Genomic DNA, 15,151 nt, shown 5'->3' with positions numbered 1-15,151 from the left:
GGGGGACTAAGTCTACGGAAATCGTAATAATAATCTAAATATGTCTGAAATTATTAACAAATGAGAATAAATTTACAATTTCAAATCAATCCAGTTTATATATTTTTTTAAACAAATGTATGGTTTTTGGAAAATTAAAATTATTGTACACTATTAACATACAATTAATTTATCATTCTATTTTTCTATAGTAAGTTTTTGGATTTTATTAGCTGGGATATACAGAGAATTAATTTAAGTGACAAAATGTTTACGTTGGGAGAAAATAAATGGGCAATTAAAAAGAATCTGTGGGATATATAATATCACGGGTAGCTGGAGATTTATGACGAATATATAGTGCCGGGAGGAATCATTTAGGCGAAGTTTGAATATCTACAATCTTATTACGTACCTACTACTGTATAGAGTATTACATAATTCAATTGTCTCTATATATTTATTATAGCTAGATCACTGTATCTGTTTTGGGTCATAGTCAACCTATGCATGTTTTTATTATCTTTAACTTTATACGTACAAAGTACATTCGTAACATTAAAATATTATATAGGTACATTTATAATTATAAAATATTTTACAAATATTACAGTTTTTTTTTTTTATTAAATCATTGAATCATTTGAATTTTAACTAGGATAGGCTAAAAAGTAAAACGTATAGTAGGACTAATCCCTTTATAAGCCTCGATGCCTTTGGGCCTTTATTCGGGCTTAAAAACTGTAGTTTGTGTACCTATGATTTTTAGTTTCTTGAATATTGTTTGTTAAGCGATAGGAAAATTTTTTTAAAATCACATTTACCTACCTACATTTAGTTCTATAAATTTCACCAAGAGATTGTGATTATTTTGCGCATACGAGTATACGACTGGTGCCGAGGAGTGGTGATTTTGGTTAACCACCTGTTCTTGACAGGGAACATGGTGTTTTGGTTTATTTGTCTATCAGCGAACGGAGTATAATATGCACCTTCCACCTATTTTATATTTAATAGATAAATATAATAGGTATAGGTAATTCGACTACATTATAAAAATCAGTTTTCGACAAAATCGATTTTCTTATTTTGTTGTAACGATCGGAGTTATTAAACGATATAGTTCTAAATTTAATATCCGTTATTTAATATCTATTAACCGTGGCACAAAGGTAGGTACCTAGGATTTTGGCGCTTTCGTACAATACGATTTTGGCTCTTAAGTACGATATGACTTTTTTTTCTTATCTCAATTTGGCACTTAAGTCTTCCACCGATAATTTTAAGTCCTGGGCCAAATAATAATAATATAATATTATCCATTATTATTACCCATATATTATTATCATAGGAAACATACTACCCATCAGGGGCCCCCATTGTTCGATATCTGTTGTTGGCTCCGGGTCCATGGCCCTCTGCCCCCCTTAATTCGGGCTTAAATTCAAATGTTAGTGGTCATATCACTATTATTTAGAATTTATGATTAAAGCTTTTACAGTTTACACACTGTTTTTTAATGGAGAGGGGGATTTTCCCTTAAAGCACCCAATGCTATTATTTTAAATCTTGGAACATTTATGGACGCACCTAATAGGTAGGTATATTAATCAGATGCTTAAAATTGGATACATATAGCTACTGTGTGTATAAGTATTAAGTATATTACACGATATTAGAATGATGATTGTCGAAACAATTGAACATATAAACATCAAAACAATTAAAAATATAATTTTATTTGAAGGATACTATTCTAGTTAATACGAGTTATTACCTACTTATTACTTATTAGGTACATACCTATTAAGTATTATTTATATATTAACTAATCTCGATACGGTCACATGGATACCATATATTATTTAGGTATAGACTATTGGTATGGGTAACTCGTATCTACATTATATAGGTGCGTATTACTCGTATTAGTTTAAATTTAATGAAGTTAGTATTAGTATATTTAGTACTTCAGAAGTTAAGTAGTTATGACGTTAGTAAACGGACCTACTGTTCAAAAAATCTGAGATTGTCGTCGCAGAATAGTACGTAATAGGTATCTCATAATATTATGTATTTATATACCTATTAGCTATTATGTTATATACAGCTATTAATTATTTTAATATTTCTATGGCCTATCACCTGTGTAATATTTCATATTTGGGATACACTACGCGTATACCTATATCATATTATTATAGTAATTACCACCTACCTATAACCTATTGATTATTACGACGGTGACGCGGCTGCGTGCGATTAGATTACGTGCGAGTAATAGGTTCCAATATATTATAAGTTATAATAAATAATAAATATATTATGGGTACCAACTATACTAACTATATTATTCGTCCATGCATAGTTTATTGTACATAGTAATATATAGGTAATATCCTTCCATTATATTGTGTACAGCTTACAAACAAAGCGTGAAATTATTAATTATTATTATAAAACTACAGTAATAGTACAATAATAGTACCTACGTAGTATAATATATTGTAATACGTGATAGAGCTAATGATTTGTATAACACAATTTTATCACCTGACACCTATCACAATTAAACCTAGATCAGCTAATACTTATAGCCCCTCCGCGAATTCAAAATACGGCTTATCGGCATATCGAGTGTTCAGTACACACTCCATGTTTATATAACTGGTAGGTATATAACCGTGCCATCAGCAAGCTCCCATTTTCCTGCCTGCCGTAGCCGAGTTGATCGCGCGTGTGCACCGTACCTACGCATAACAGCCGCGCGGTATGTATAATAGTCACGGCCACTCACTGCCCATATTATATGACATTTAATATAATAATAGTGTATTAGGTACGCTGTGTAAATGCGATCGTTTTATAATATTTTCGTCGTTTTATCTATCGTGGTGGTATAAACAACATTTCTCGCGGCTGCAGCGTTCGTGAGCTGTATACGAAACTATTTTATTGCAGTGGCCTAATTATTATTATTCGTGATCATGTTTAATGGGTACTATGGGTCAACGTCGGAGAGCAGCGACAGCGACGCGCCAATCGACGATGGATCATCCATAAAGACAATGGATCTCAATTATCTGTTGCTGGACGGCGACACCATCCAGAAGCATTTGGACGAAATGTGCAAGCGCAGCCGACCCGATGGTATCGACACGATGCTGCTCAACCACAACGCTATGCTATCGTTGCCACCAGCAATCAATCGATTCCAGCACCTCCGCGTGCTTGACATCAGCAACAACCGGTTGACGCATGTGCCTGACTTCGTGGCACGATTACCGCTCACTACGCTGGTCGCAAAGAACAATCTGATTGATGATGACGGATTCCCTAAGGAATTCGGTTGTTCCGCTCACCTCAAGGTGCTCAACATTAGCGGTAACCGGTTGTCGCACTTCCCCAAACAGCTGCTGTCGGTCACCACTCTCGAGTATCTGTACATGGGCAGCAACAATCTGGTCGAGATACCCAAAGATATCAACAAACTCATTAGGTATCATATATTAATATATTATAACTTAAGAGTTAAAAGCTTTAGGTATACCCAATTATCATTATTATTGAAGTTTTTTGGTTGCACGATGTTTTTGTGCGTGTTTTGGTCACGTGTTGGTCATGATGCTCAAGATTCCTGATAAAACCTAATTGCGTACCTAAAATTGCGCAAGACATGCGATTACAATATGATATTTGGTGTTAATCGTAATGGAGATAGTACCTACCTCATTTACTAGGATTGAATAAATATCAATATATATACTATATACCTGTTACCTATATGTATAATCGATAGTCGATACGCATTTTTTTATTATACAATTTCAATTTCAGTTTAAAGCACATTTCAAGAATCATTTCTGTAATTTAGCATGCAGCTTCATCTATCTGATACTTTCTGAGGGTACCTATTTAATATTTACAGTCAAAATCATTCACCTAGCAGAATGTGAGACATTTATAGAGAAGTTATAGTTATAGGTTCAATCCAATTATAGGCAATTTAACTCGCTTCTAAGTAATAAATGTATAGTTATATTTGCCGTATAGGTCAATGTGAATACCTTACCATAACGTCAACGAAACCAGAGACAAACATTTTCATGTCACTGACCTTGGCCTTTTGTCAGACCAAAGTTCTTCAGTTGTTATTCTCGCATATAGTCCTATCGACACATAAATTAAAATATGCAGTTGTAATTTGTTAGTACAACAATATTATTATTATCATTACTATAATGATTATCTATCGATATTTTGAATATAATATAATATTATATATGTATGATAATATATTGTATATATTAATTATTAGACAATATAGATACTAATAAATTATGATCAACTAAAGCACGATTCAATCATCAGTCATTACTAATTTAAAACAATAAAACATCTGAAGTATTCATATTTATATTTTTAATTTCAGTTAGGAAGACAAATTTATGTATTGTTGTGTTCAACTGTTGTATAGTGAATCTAATAGTAGATAATTAATCTAATAGTAGAAATTCTAGCAGTAGAACTATGAAAAAATATAAAACGAGAACGTTTGCATACTTTGCGTTCAGTGATACCTATATTGGTGTAGCCGTAATGGTGCACACTCATAAATAAATAAGGGTATACCGTATGCTATAGAATATAATTAAATCCGTTACCTCTATATTGGCTAATAAGCTAATGGATATAGCCTATATATTATTATTCAATTGTTTATTTTAATATTTTTATACGTAGTAGAATTTTTATGATGTAGATATTTTGGGGCTAGGAGGTCAGTACAATGTACCTATACGGCTATAAATACATTTATACTTCCCACTACCAAATGGCAAATATTATATTATTTGTGGGATAAAAAAAACAATAAAACTATGATGTGCATGGGCTAGGCCCAGGCGTGGTTCCAGAGTATTTATTGGGGGGTTGGATTAGATGATGCCGTGGTGGTTAGGTGGAGGAGCATTTAATTATTATGAAGCATACATTAGTAATAATTATAGTATTATACATATGAAATATTATAATATAGGATCTGCACGGGGTGCTGCCATTTAGTGACTTCCCCTCCCGTCAATCAAAACACATCATATTTACCTATTGTATAACGTGTAAATACAGATTGTAAATATAAATTTTTGTTCAATAAAAAAAAAATATAGGAACGATGTCATACAAAAATGAACTATACTGGATACATATTAATTTATACTGTAAACAATTAAGTTTAAGCAAAACGTTTAAAAAAGACATATTATTAAAAGTGAAATTTTTTTTATTGGAATAAATATACATAAAATGATATATAATATATTATCAGGTATCGGATGATACATTTAACGTAAGACTCATTTCAAAAACCATTAAGATTTTTGAAAATTTTTTTTTACATTATTTTAATTCGTTATATAGAAATGTCCACGCAGATTAATAAGGAGAAAATATATGGCTACACCCCTCTCCCCCGTAATAGTTTGGTCCTAGTTGCGTCTATGGTTCTGTATCATTGTAATTTGTAAATTTGTAATATGTAGAATGTAGCTAGTCACTTTAAGTACCTATATAATACGTTTATAATATTTTATTTTAGGTTGAAGTTTTTATGTTTGGGTGGAAATCATCTGTCAGATGTACCTGTGACTTTGGGTATGTTGGATAATTTGAAAGCGCTAAACTTGAGCGATAACTCACTGGAGAGTTTGCCACCAGCCATTGCCAATCTCAAACACCTAAAATCGTTGATGTTACACAAAAACAGACTTCGTACACTACCTATAGAAATCATATCATTGAAGTGCCTCACAGAGGTAAATAACATAAAAACAAAGTTGGTTTATTCATATTAATTTATGTTTAAAATAATTGTATGGCCTTCTTTGGCCTATTATCTATTAACGTGGGCTGCCGAGCAATGTCACGGTCTTCATGAAGACATATGTATATGCACTCTTCTTCGTTATAATTAATTGAGTGAGTACTCAAACCCTATAAATTATAAGGAACGAATTAGATAGGTACTTTTACATAATTATGATAATAAATAAGTTGACATTTATGGTTAGTTTTATATTGGAAATTTGTTTAAATAAAATGCATCAAATTAATAAAAAAAAAAAAAATGGTAACTTGTTCAGAGACAGATAACGTAGCTAAATTGTGTATTTTCCATTTGGAATAAGTTTGTAGATGTTTAGTGAATAGGTAGAACTTATTCTTTTGAGGGCTTATGTTTTAGGGCATGTACCAGTTCCCCCCAAAAGTACCTTTTTTTATACCAATTCCCCTTAAGCTACCTAGAGCAAAATGTACCAGTTGTCCTCAACCAAATGTACCAGTTGCCCCCAACCGAATGTACCAGTTGCCCTCATATGTTAATGTATACACGATGATAATATATAGCCCATAAAATAGGGGGGGGGGGGTAAATATACAAATAATAAATAAAATTATTTATAAAAATAAAGTAAAATAGTATAAAATGATAGAATCAAATTTTGATATTTGCAATTATATATGAAATTGTATTTTGTAATAAAACAAAATTTGTTTTATATATTTTTATATATAAGTTTCTATATTTATTTAATATACATACAGTGCTATAAGCAGTGTAAACGAAATTAAAAATATTAATAATTGCACATACTTAAACAAAAAAGCCCATTATACGGGGGAGGTAAATATACAAATAATAAATAATATTATTCATAAAAATAAAGTAAAATAGGTAGTATAAAATGATAGAACATTATTGTATTTTGTAATAATTACTAATAAAATAATATCAAGACAATAGTCAACAAAATAATAAATATTATAATTATGTGGCATACAATGTTATAATTTGACAACAAAAAATAGTAAAAAAATTAGATAAAATATTATGTTTTGTTATAATAATTTCTAATAGATTTTACAAAATCTAGTCTACTAATATTCTTGTTTTAATATTTATTTATAAAATCTTTAATTCTGGCTTTTTTGTTTAAGTATGTGCAATTAGTAATATTATTAATTTCGTTTATACTGCTTATAGCACTGTATGTATTTGTTTTATTACAAAATACAATATCATATATAATTGCAAATATCAAAATTTGATTCTATCTTTTTACTTTTACTTTATTTTTATGAATAATTGTATTTATTATTTGTATATTTACCTCCCCCATTACACGGGCTATACATATAATGTGATCATGCGAGGGCAACTGGCATATTCAGTTGGGGGCAACTGGTATATTTAGTTGAGGGCAATTGGTATATTTTTAAAATCCCGATAACAACCGTGGGGAGCAACTGGCCAACACCTATTTTTTAAGACCTAGCTCCAAGAAGAAAGGTAGAAGGTTTATTAGTTATTGGCCAATACGATGAAATATTGGGAGGTTCAGTGGCGTACGCAGGGGGGGGGGGGGCTAACGAGCTGAAGCTCCTCCCCCCAATTACCTGTATTATTATTACTTTTTCAAAAAATATTTATCAAGTTTCAACTGTCAACTAAAGTAAGCAAGACTTAAATTTCACATATTAACTGTGGTTTTGATGACATTTTAACAATTAAAAATTTAACTTTAAATGCTTATAAAAAATAATGGCCATGATGTATCGTTAATATTTTAGCTATAATAAAAACATACGTATTATATTTTTAAGCTTTTTCACCGGATAAATAATTTTTTATTGCCATTTATAGAAAAAAAAAAATGAATTAATCAAATACAATCCAAGTGAGGAACGTATATCCAAGCTGGTTACCAAACAATTTTAATACATTTTCATTTTTTTTCTACAATTATTTAAAAAGCACTGAGTATTTTCAATTTCGACTTCCTGAAAGTACCAAATAGATACAATTTGCTTCCAAAAATATATATCGGGCATCGAAGTTTATGATCAGAGCATTTTTCCACCAGTAAAGTTGAGAAGTTACAAACATTTTAAAATACCTAAAATAAACGTCTGAAATTATTAGACTGAACAAAATAAAAATAAAATTGTAACTAATTTTCAAGCCCCTCCCCATCGAAAAATCCTGCATACACCATTGGGGAGATAAACGGTCACTTTGTACGGTCCATTGTTTAAAATGCTTAACGCGGACACTTTGTACGGTTGGGTGAAAAGGTACATAGCAGAACGCGGACACTTTGTACTATTATATATATAAAGTATATATTATAAATATAAGTTATATACCTACCTAAGTTAATAATTCTATCTATTATATATGCCAAATTGTATTAAAAATGTTATAAATATTATTTGGTAAATCTGGGGAAACATGGGTACATATAAATCGATAATAGTTATAATTAATTAAGTAAATTAAATATTTAAAAATTGATTTATTTTGACGAATTATTCCAAAATTGATTTATTAAACCCTCAATAAATATTAATCTATAATTATGCATGTGCACTTTATATCTGAGTTTGACACCAGGTATTATATCAACATTATATTTTTTTTGTCATTTTGACATATTTCCATATTATACTATATAATACATGTAGTATTTAAAGATTTTTTTCAATATTATATTTTATTTGTCATTTTTACATATTTATATTGTACACGTTTTTAATTTACTTTAAAATTGAAATATAATACAATTTATTAAGATTTATAGGTAATCATATTATTGATTGTTTGTTTATTTTGATTTTTATTAGTATACCTACAGGCTACAATAGCTATAACAATTTACTACTCATTTTTAATTTTTATATTTTAATAACTGACATTATATATACTTACTACTTAGGTATATAAATTATATTTATAATATATACTTTATGTATATAATAGAACAAAGTGTCCGCGTTTCGCACTTTTAATCCTTGACCGTACTAAGTAACCTAGAACCCATTGGGGAGGTTTTTCTAGGTTTATTATCAAAGTTGAAAAATTCCATTGTAATATGTAAGGAATATGTATTGCATACAAATATAACTTATAAGTGAGAAGTATTACAATTTTTCTCGAAAGGTGACCTTCAAAGCTGAATAGGTACAAGGTATTTTATAAATGTTGGTAGGTACCAAACCTATACAAATTTTTATTTTTATTGCTAATAAGGCTTGTAAATGTAATACAAGGTTTTTCATAAGTATTTCATAGTTTCATGCTGGAACCAAAAAATCTAAAATCTAATATATAAACACAATTTTTTTTTATAGATATTTAAGTTTAAATTTGGACGAAATAATATATTTAAACGATAAATTTAGAATAACAATTTTAGTCATTTTGTTGTAATTCAAAAATATTTTTCGTGATTTGATGCATTTGCCTATTTTTATTATGAACCTATATACTCACACCGAAGTTTGTATTAACTCAATTAGTTGATAGGTAACAATATAAAATATTATATGATAATATAAATCCTATGCACTGTTATAAACTATAATAAATGCGATTTTTTTTAATGTTTTTGGCAAAAAGTAAGGCAACCTATAGTATTAGTAATAGTAAAATAAATTACAATATAAATAAGCATAAATTATAAATATAAATACATAATAAAAAAAAAGTGGGTAAGTGGTTAACGCTGTATTATATTAGGAGCCTGACTAGAGAATCACTGTAATGGATGTGTTATAATTGAGTAATTGAGTTCAATGATATAAAATCATTGTCAGCCTATAATATTACTAAGTATCTTTGATAATATTATTATATGATTAGAGTAATTTATTTTACATTTTTACTATTAGGCATTAGAACAAAGGTAAGTTAAATTCAGTTTTGTAAAAAAAATAACATAGCTTATAATTTTAGCGAATGATGGAACAGTTCATTCAATAAATTAGTTGGATTGACTAATCCAAGTTTCTGGAGTGTTTGCGATCTTTGCAATTGGACGAATGTGCTAGTCATTTAAACTAATACTTGGTGCATTCTGTAGGTTAGGTTTACAATTCCCAGTAGTTTTAAAAAGCGCCGGGTAAAACAAAATAAAAATCGGTTTCTGACCAACTCAATTTTAGTTTTTGATGTAACTCTGAAACTTACCGGCTACCTTATTAATAATAAGTAATGAAAATATATAAATATAATATAAAATATCCTAGACTGACAAACCGTTTCCGCTCAGAATGATACAGTGATACCCATTCGTAACCTACTGGCTACTGTACAGCAGAGCGGTATCCACTTACCCTATTTTTTTGTTTTAACGTATGTAGTTAAGCATGCTGAAAGGTATTGGTAAAGTTAGAATTTTGGCGGTAGGAATTAATTTTAAAGTTATAGATATTTGAAGTCCTAGACTAGGGATGGCAAATCCATGATACGCAAAAACATTTCGAGGGAACGCGAAAAAATTTGAATATTTATATTATTTACATATATATATTATTTTTATTTTTAATAATAAATAACATCACAATATATTTATTAATATCTACAGATAAAATTGAATAATAGTAATTTACCCGTAATAAATAGCCGTATGCTCATAATATGTACCTAAGTTTTTATGTACCTCTTTTCGTAATTTAATGGTACGCTCGAAAAAAAATATAATAAAAGATCAAAATAATTTTCTACTCCTGTCCTAGACCTATCCATGGTGGTTTTACATAACAATGGTCGTGGGATGTTTTCGATTTTAATTGTCCAAATGAGCGCAGAGAGTGACCACGCCGGATGTGTATACCTAGGTATATGAAAACACTACGTTTAAACTAGCTATAGCCCGTATAGGTAACTTTAAAACTAAGTCTAACTAAATTCTGACTTCACCTTCGTTTTCAGCATTTTTAACTATATACGTTAAAACAAAAAAAAAAAAAAATGCAAAAAAAAAGGCATCAGGTAAAACAGAAAATTTCTCTTTTTTATTAATATTAAAAAAATATGCATTACGTAATTAATAGGTAGAAGAGGCCCCTACTAGATACCAACAAACAAAATACTCATTTTATACTAAATGATACAATATTGTTTCGATGTCATATAGATTCTAATCATTCAAAAGCGTATTTATAGTTGTTGGAAGTTTATATAATTACTTACGCGAATGATATATATTTATCCCAATTCTCAGTTATAGGTATATACCTACCTTTCAATTTTAATAATTTAACATTATTATTATAACATATAGGTAGGTATGATCAAATAAATATAATATATAGGATATATTATTATGCAGATTGGTTAGGTGCTTAGGTGGGTACATAGTACCTAAAAACCTACTTATCTATTTATATTAACAATATGATTTGTAAGAAGATCAACTTACTAATCACTAACCTACCTATTTAAAATGAAATCAACTCAATAAATTGTGTTAAATTTACAGTTAAGTCTGAGGGATAATCCATTGGTTGTGAGATTCGTAAGTGATATGACGCATAATCCACCGTCTCTACTTGAACTGTCTGCTAGATCAGTGAAAATTAACAATGTACAATACGGAGAACGCGATTTGCCTTACAATTTGATTGAATACTTATCGAGTGCACATCATTGTGTCAACCCTAAGTGTAAAGGTTAGTGGTTTAATATTAATATGTTGGATTATAAATTAAACGCTAACAACATTTCGAAGTGTAATATGGTACACGTATTTTAATAATAAATAATATGATCGATCAATTATTACACATGAAACACGGATAATTATTATAATATGTCCGCTGTCCAGTGATTAGCGAGAGAACTCACCGATTTTGCGCATTCCCACTCGATGCTCTGTCATTGATACCGTTTCCCCTTTGGTAGGGTGTCGCCTGGGGATTCGTAGTAGAACCAATTTCTGTCGGGCCACGATGAGTTTTCTTGCTGAATAGGGTAAAGTAACTATTGTCTATTATTAATATACCCATTAAACCTAAGTCCCACGCACTGACGGGGAAAATAGTTAGAAACATATCCGACAACTGCAGGGTGCACTGAATAATAAGTATAAAATTAAGATAAGCACAACAAATGTTTTGGGTACAACAGTACAATACACTCTTCAATGACAACAAATAAGGGGGGTCCATACAACTATCGAAACATCTTGTTCAGTCAGACTCTCCATATGTCAAATTTTTAGCTAGACATTATGATTGCATGAACAAAACCCTTTGAAGATAGGACGGGATACCGGTCACCAGTGTCTTGGTCACAATTTGGAAGTTGGTACTTGGTCGTAACTCATAACAGTCATAACACCACTCAACAATAATATAAACAGTTTAAATTTTAAATTGTACAACTAAAAGTTTTAAAATCAATACACTTTTAGGTGTATATTAATAAAATTATTACAAACGTAGTAGAGGAGGTTTATTTATCATTTTTAGAAAGAACATATTATAGTGGACAAGGTAATAATAGGATTTATCATGGATTTCAAAAGGATAAAATTGAGCTTATATCAGGCTGTAATGAATCGTGGAAAAAAAGCCCATGGAAAATACCTATTTTAAATATAAATATAATATAATAAATAGGTAGGTACCTAGGTATGGATTTTGTTTATTGACCATTTGACCGTGTGTTACATTTTAATTGAGGGTTGTCATGTTCATATATAAGTAATATATTCAACTGTTATTAATACTTGTTTCATTGGCTTCAGGTGAATATTTTACATTTTTTTTGGTTGATGGAAACGAGTTTGGACATTATGGTAGATAGGTACCTACCTACTTATAGGCTATATAAGTGCACCTATGTCCGATTGTGTATGTATTATTTGCATAGAGCGGGCTGAAAACCTTCACACAGAGCGCATTTAGGCTGAGTGTTGGTGAACAAACAGAATTTGATACAGCTCGACGTGTGGTGGAGTGAGCAATGGACACAGCTAGGGGTACCTATAGCCACAATATGTTTTTATACATTGAGGAATTAACTTTCTTTATGATGTTTTATGAATTTGAGTTTGGTGTGTATAGAATCGAACAGATTTAAAATTTATCTTTCTCGTAGGTACTCTGAACCAGTAGCGTGCCCAGTGGGGGAAGGTTGAGGGTTATTTAATTAAAATTACCAAAAAATGCTCTAAAATAAGTAGGCATGTACCTATAGTAATAGGCATGACGATTTTCGTCATGGTAGTAGGTAGGTACCTGCAGGTAATGCCAGATATACATAGGTAGCTAAAATTATAAAATAAAAACAGGGGGAAGCGGTATGTATATAGAAATATGCCCTAGTACTAGCAAACTATTTTAAGTGCCAAAAACTTTTTTTTTCGAATGTGCCTTTAAATTATGAAAAGAGGAGGTATATCTATATTATCATTTATGAGCATAGGCTATTTATTGGTTTATAACGATTATTCAATTTTATCTGTAAACATTAATATATACATTGTGATGTAATTTATTATTAAAATAAAAATAATATATATAGGTATATTAGGTAGGTACCTAATAGAAATATTCTAACTTTTCACATCCTGTCAAACTTTTTTTGAGTGCCATGGATTAGCCATCTCTGCCTCAGTACGATATTAATTATTGTTAAAAATGCTTAAATTAATGCTTTTTTTGTTAGACTTTGTTATAAATTTCACAATTTCATAAAACAAATTTATATTTTAAACGGGTTATTTTTTTAATTACGGTACCTATACAATTTGCATACTTACTTATAACTTATGAATAATTAAGTTTATAAGCCTACCACTTTATTAGTTAAGCAAAATCAAAATATTTATTGTAGTTTAATAAATAATAAGTTTCCATGATATTATGGACTCGTGCTATAACAGATTATTTTATTAAATTCATTGTAATAGTGATGTTAACATTTCTATTTACGTTGGCAGGTGTATTTTTCGATGACAGAGTTGAACACATTAAGTTTGTGGACTTTTGTGGCAAATACCGTATTCCATTGCTACAGTACCTGTGTTCATCAAAATGTATAGTCAACCACAGAAACATACTTGGAGATAGCACTGACAGCAATATGATGAGAAAAGTTTTACTCGGATAAATCCGTAAATATTTTTTTAAAACAAATAGGTTACCTACTTACTACATATTTTATTTGATACATATGTAACTACCTATATTTATGCATACAAGCCCCTATTAAGGCTATTCAAGACGACAAAGGATTGAATACAGGTAGGGTAGGTAAATAGAATAAATACAACCTACCTATGTAATTTATTTTTTGTAGTTTAAAATTGATGATAATAATTAGCAAGCAGGAAAATGATTTTAAATTAAAAAATACTTATTATTAATAGGCAATAGTCAACTTAAAAATGACAAGTATTTAGTCAATCATAAATGTTGATGAACAGTAATAACAAACCATTATCTAATATTCCTAAATATATATGATTTATACATATGAAATTAATAAGATATTAAACAATTTTGTTTTAAATTAATTACCTAATTCAAAAATCATAGAGATCAATAATAATTATTTTATGATTTTAAGTGACAAAGATGATAGATTTATAGATTGAAAAAAGTAATTTTTCCTTAACTTAGGCTGTTTACATATGTACATTTGAAATATAAGTCATCCTATTAAATTCATTCAATAAGATTTATGTTATAATTATAAATTTATAAATAATATTCTATCTGTTTTTTTTTTTTTTTTTTTTAATAATTGTATATTTTTGTAGACATATTACGTGAAAGTGTACTGAATGAAATATCAATTGATACAAATTGTTTGGCAAATAAAAACCATTCCAATTTAATATTGAAATTGCTATTATTTACCTAATACCTACCCAATGGTGAACTAGAAGTTTTTCAGAGGCAATTCTAATATTACCCGATTGAGCAATTTACTGTCATAGTTCATAAAAAATTATTACCCATTGGCCATTACAATCATAATTCACCCACCACCCCTAAACATTTTGATTACCTCCTAGCCATGCCAATAAGTCGTAACCGAACCTTATTAGGTATAATATTTTCATCACTATGCACAAATGGAGTGTTATCATTTAATATATTATATATTTATATATAAAGATAAGAAGTTTTTGCAAAATGTTTACTTAATAAGAAAAATATTAGCCTATTTGTTTAAACAGATATTAAAGCCATATTCATTTAACAAAGTATGATTTTAAAATAAGAACAAATAAAAAACCGATTAGTATATCTATTATTAAGTATTAAACAGGAAGGTAAACATATTGCTCTTTTAATAAGTACATAAGACATACTTCAA

At 29.4% G+C, this 15,151-nt stretch overlaps 1 protein-coding gene across 1 annotated transcript; it reads left to right on the top strand.

Moving 5' to 3' along the window:
• The first annotated feature begins 2,659 nt into the window (after positions 1-2,659).
• Positions 2,660-14,668, top strand: LOC100162529 (leucine-rich repeat-containing protein 58). The gene is made up of 4 exons (XM_001952215.5): positions 2,660-3,478; positions 5,576-5,792; positions 11,301-11,490; positions 13,767-14,668. Exons 1-4 carry the CDS (start codon positions 2,967-2,969, stop codon positions 13,934-13,936), a joined length of 1,089 nt encoding a protein of 362 aa, XP_001952250.1. The 5' UTR covers positions 2,660-2,966; the 3' UTR covers positions 13,937-14,668.
• The last annotated feature ends 483 nt before the right edge of the window (positions 14,669-15,151 follow it).

This window comes from Acyrthosiphon pisum, chromosome A3 (genome assembly GCF_005508785.2).
Source record: "Acyrthosiphon pisum isolate AL4f chromosome A3, pea_aphid_22Mar2018_4r6ur, whole genome shotgun sequence".
NCBI lineage: Eukaryota > Metazoa > Arthropoda > Insecta > Hemiptera > Aphididae > Acyrthosiphon > Acyrthosiphon pisum.
This window is presented reverse-complemented; position numbering and strand designations above follow the sequence as displayed.

Coding starts and splice junctions, on each gene's coding strand:
- LOC100162529 (XM_001952215.5), top strand. CDS start 2,967: ATGTTTAATGGGTACTATGGGTCAACGTCGGAGAGCAGCGACAGCGAC. Junction 3,479..5,575: donor GATATCAACAAACTCATTAG/GTATCATATATT, acceptor ATTTTATTTTAG/GTTGAAGTTTTTATGTTTGG. Junction 5,793..11,300: donor CATTGAAGTGCCTCACAGAG/GTAAATAACATA, acceptor TTAAATTTACAG/TTAAGTCTGAGGGATAATCC.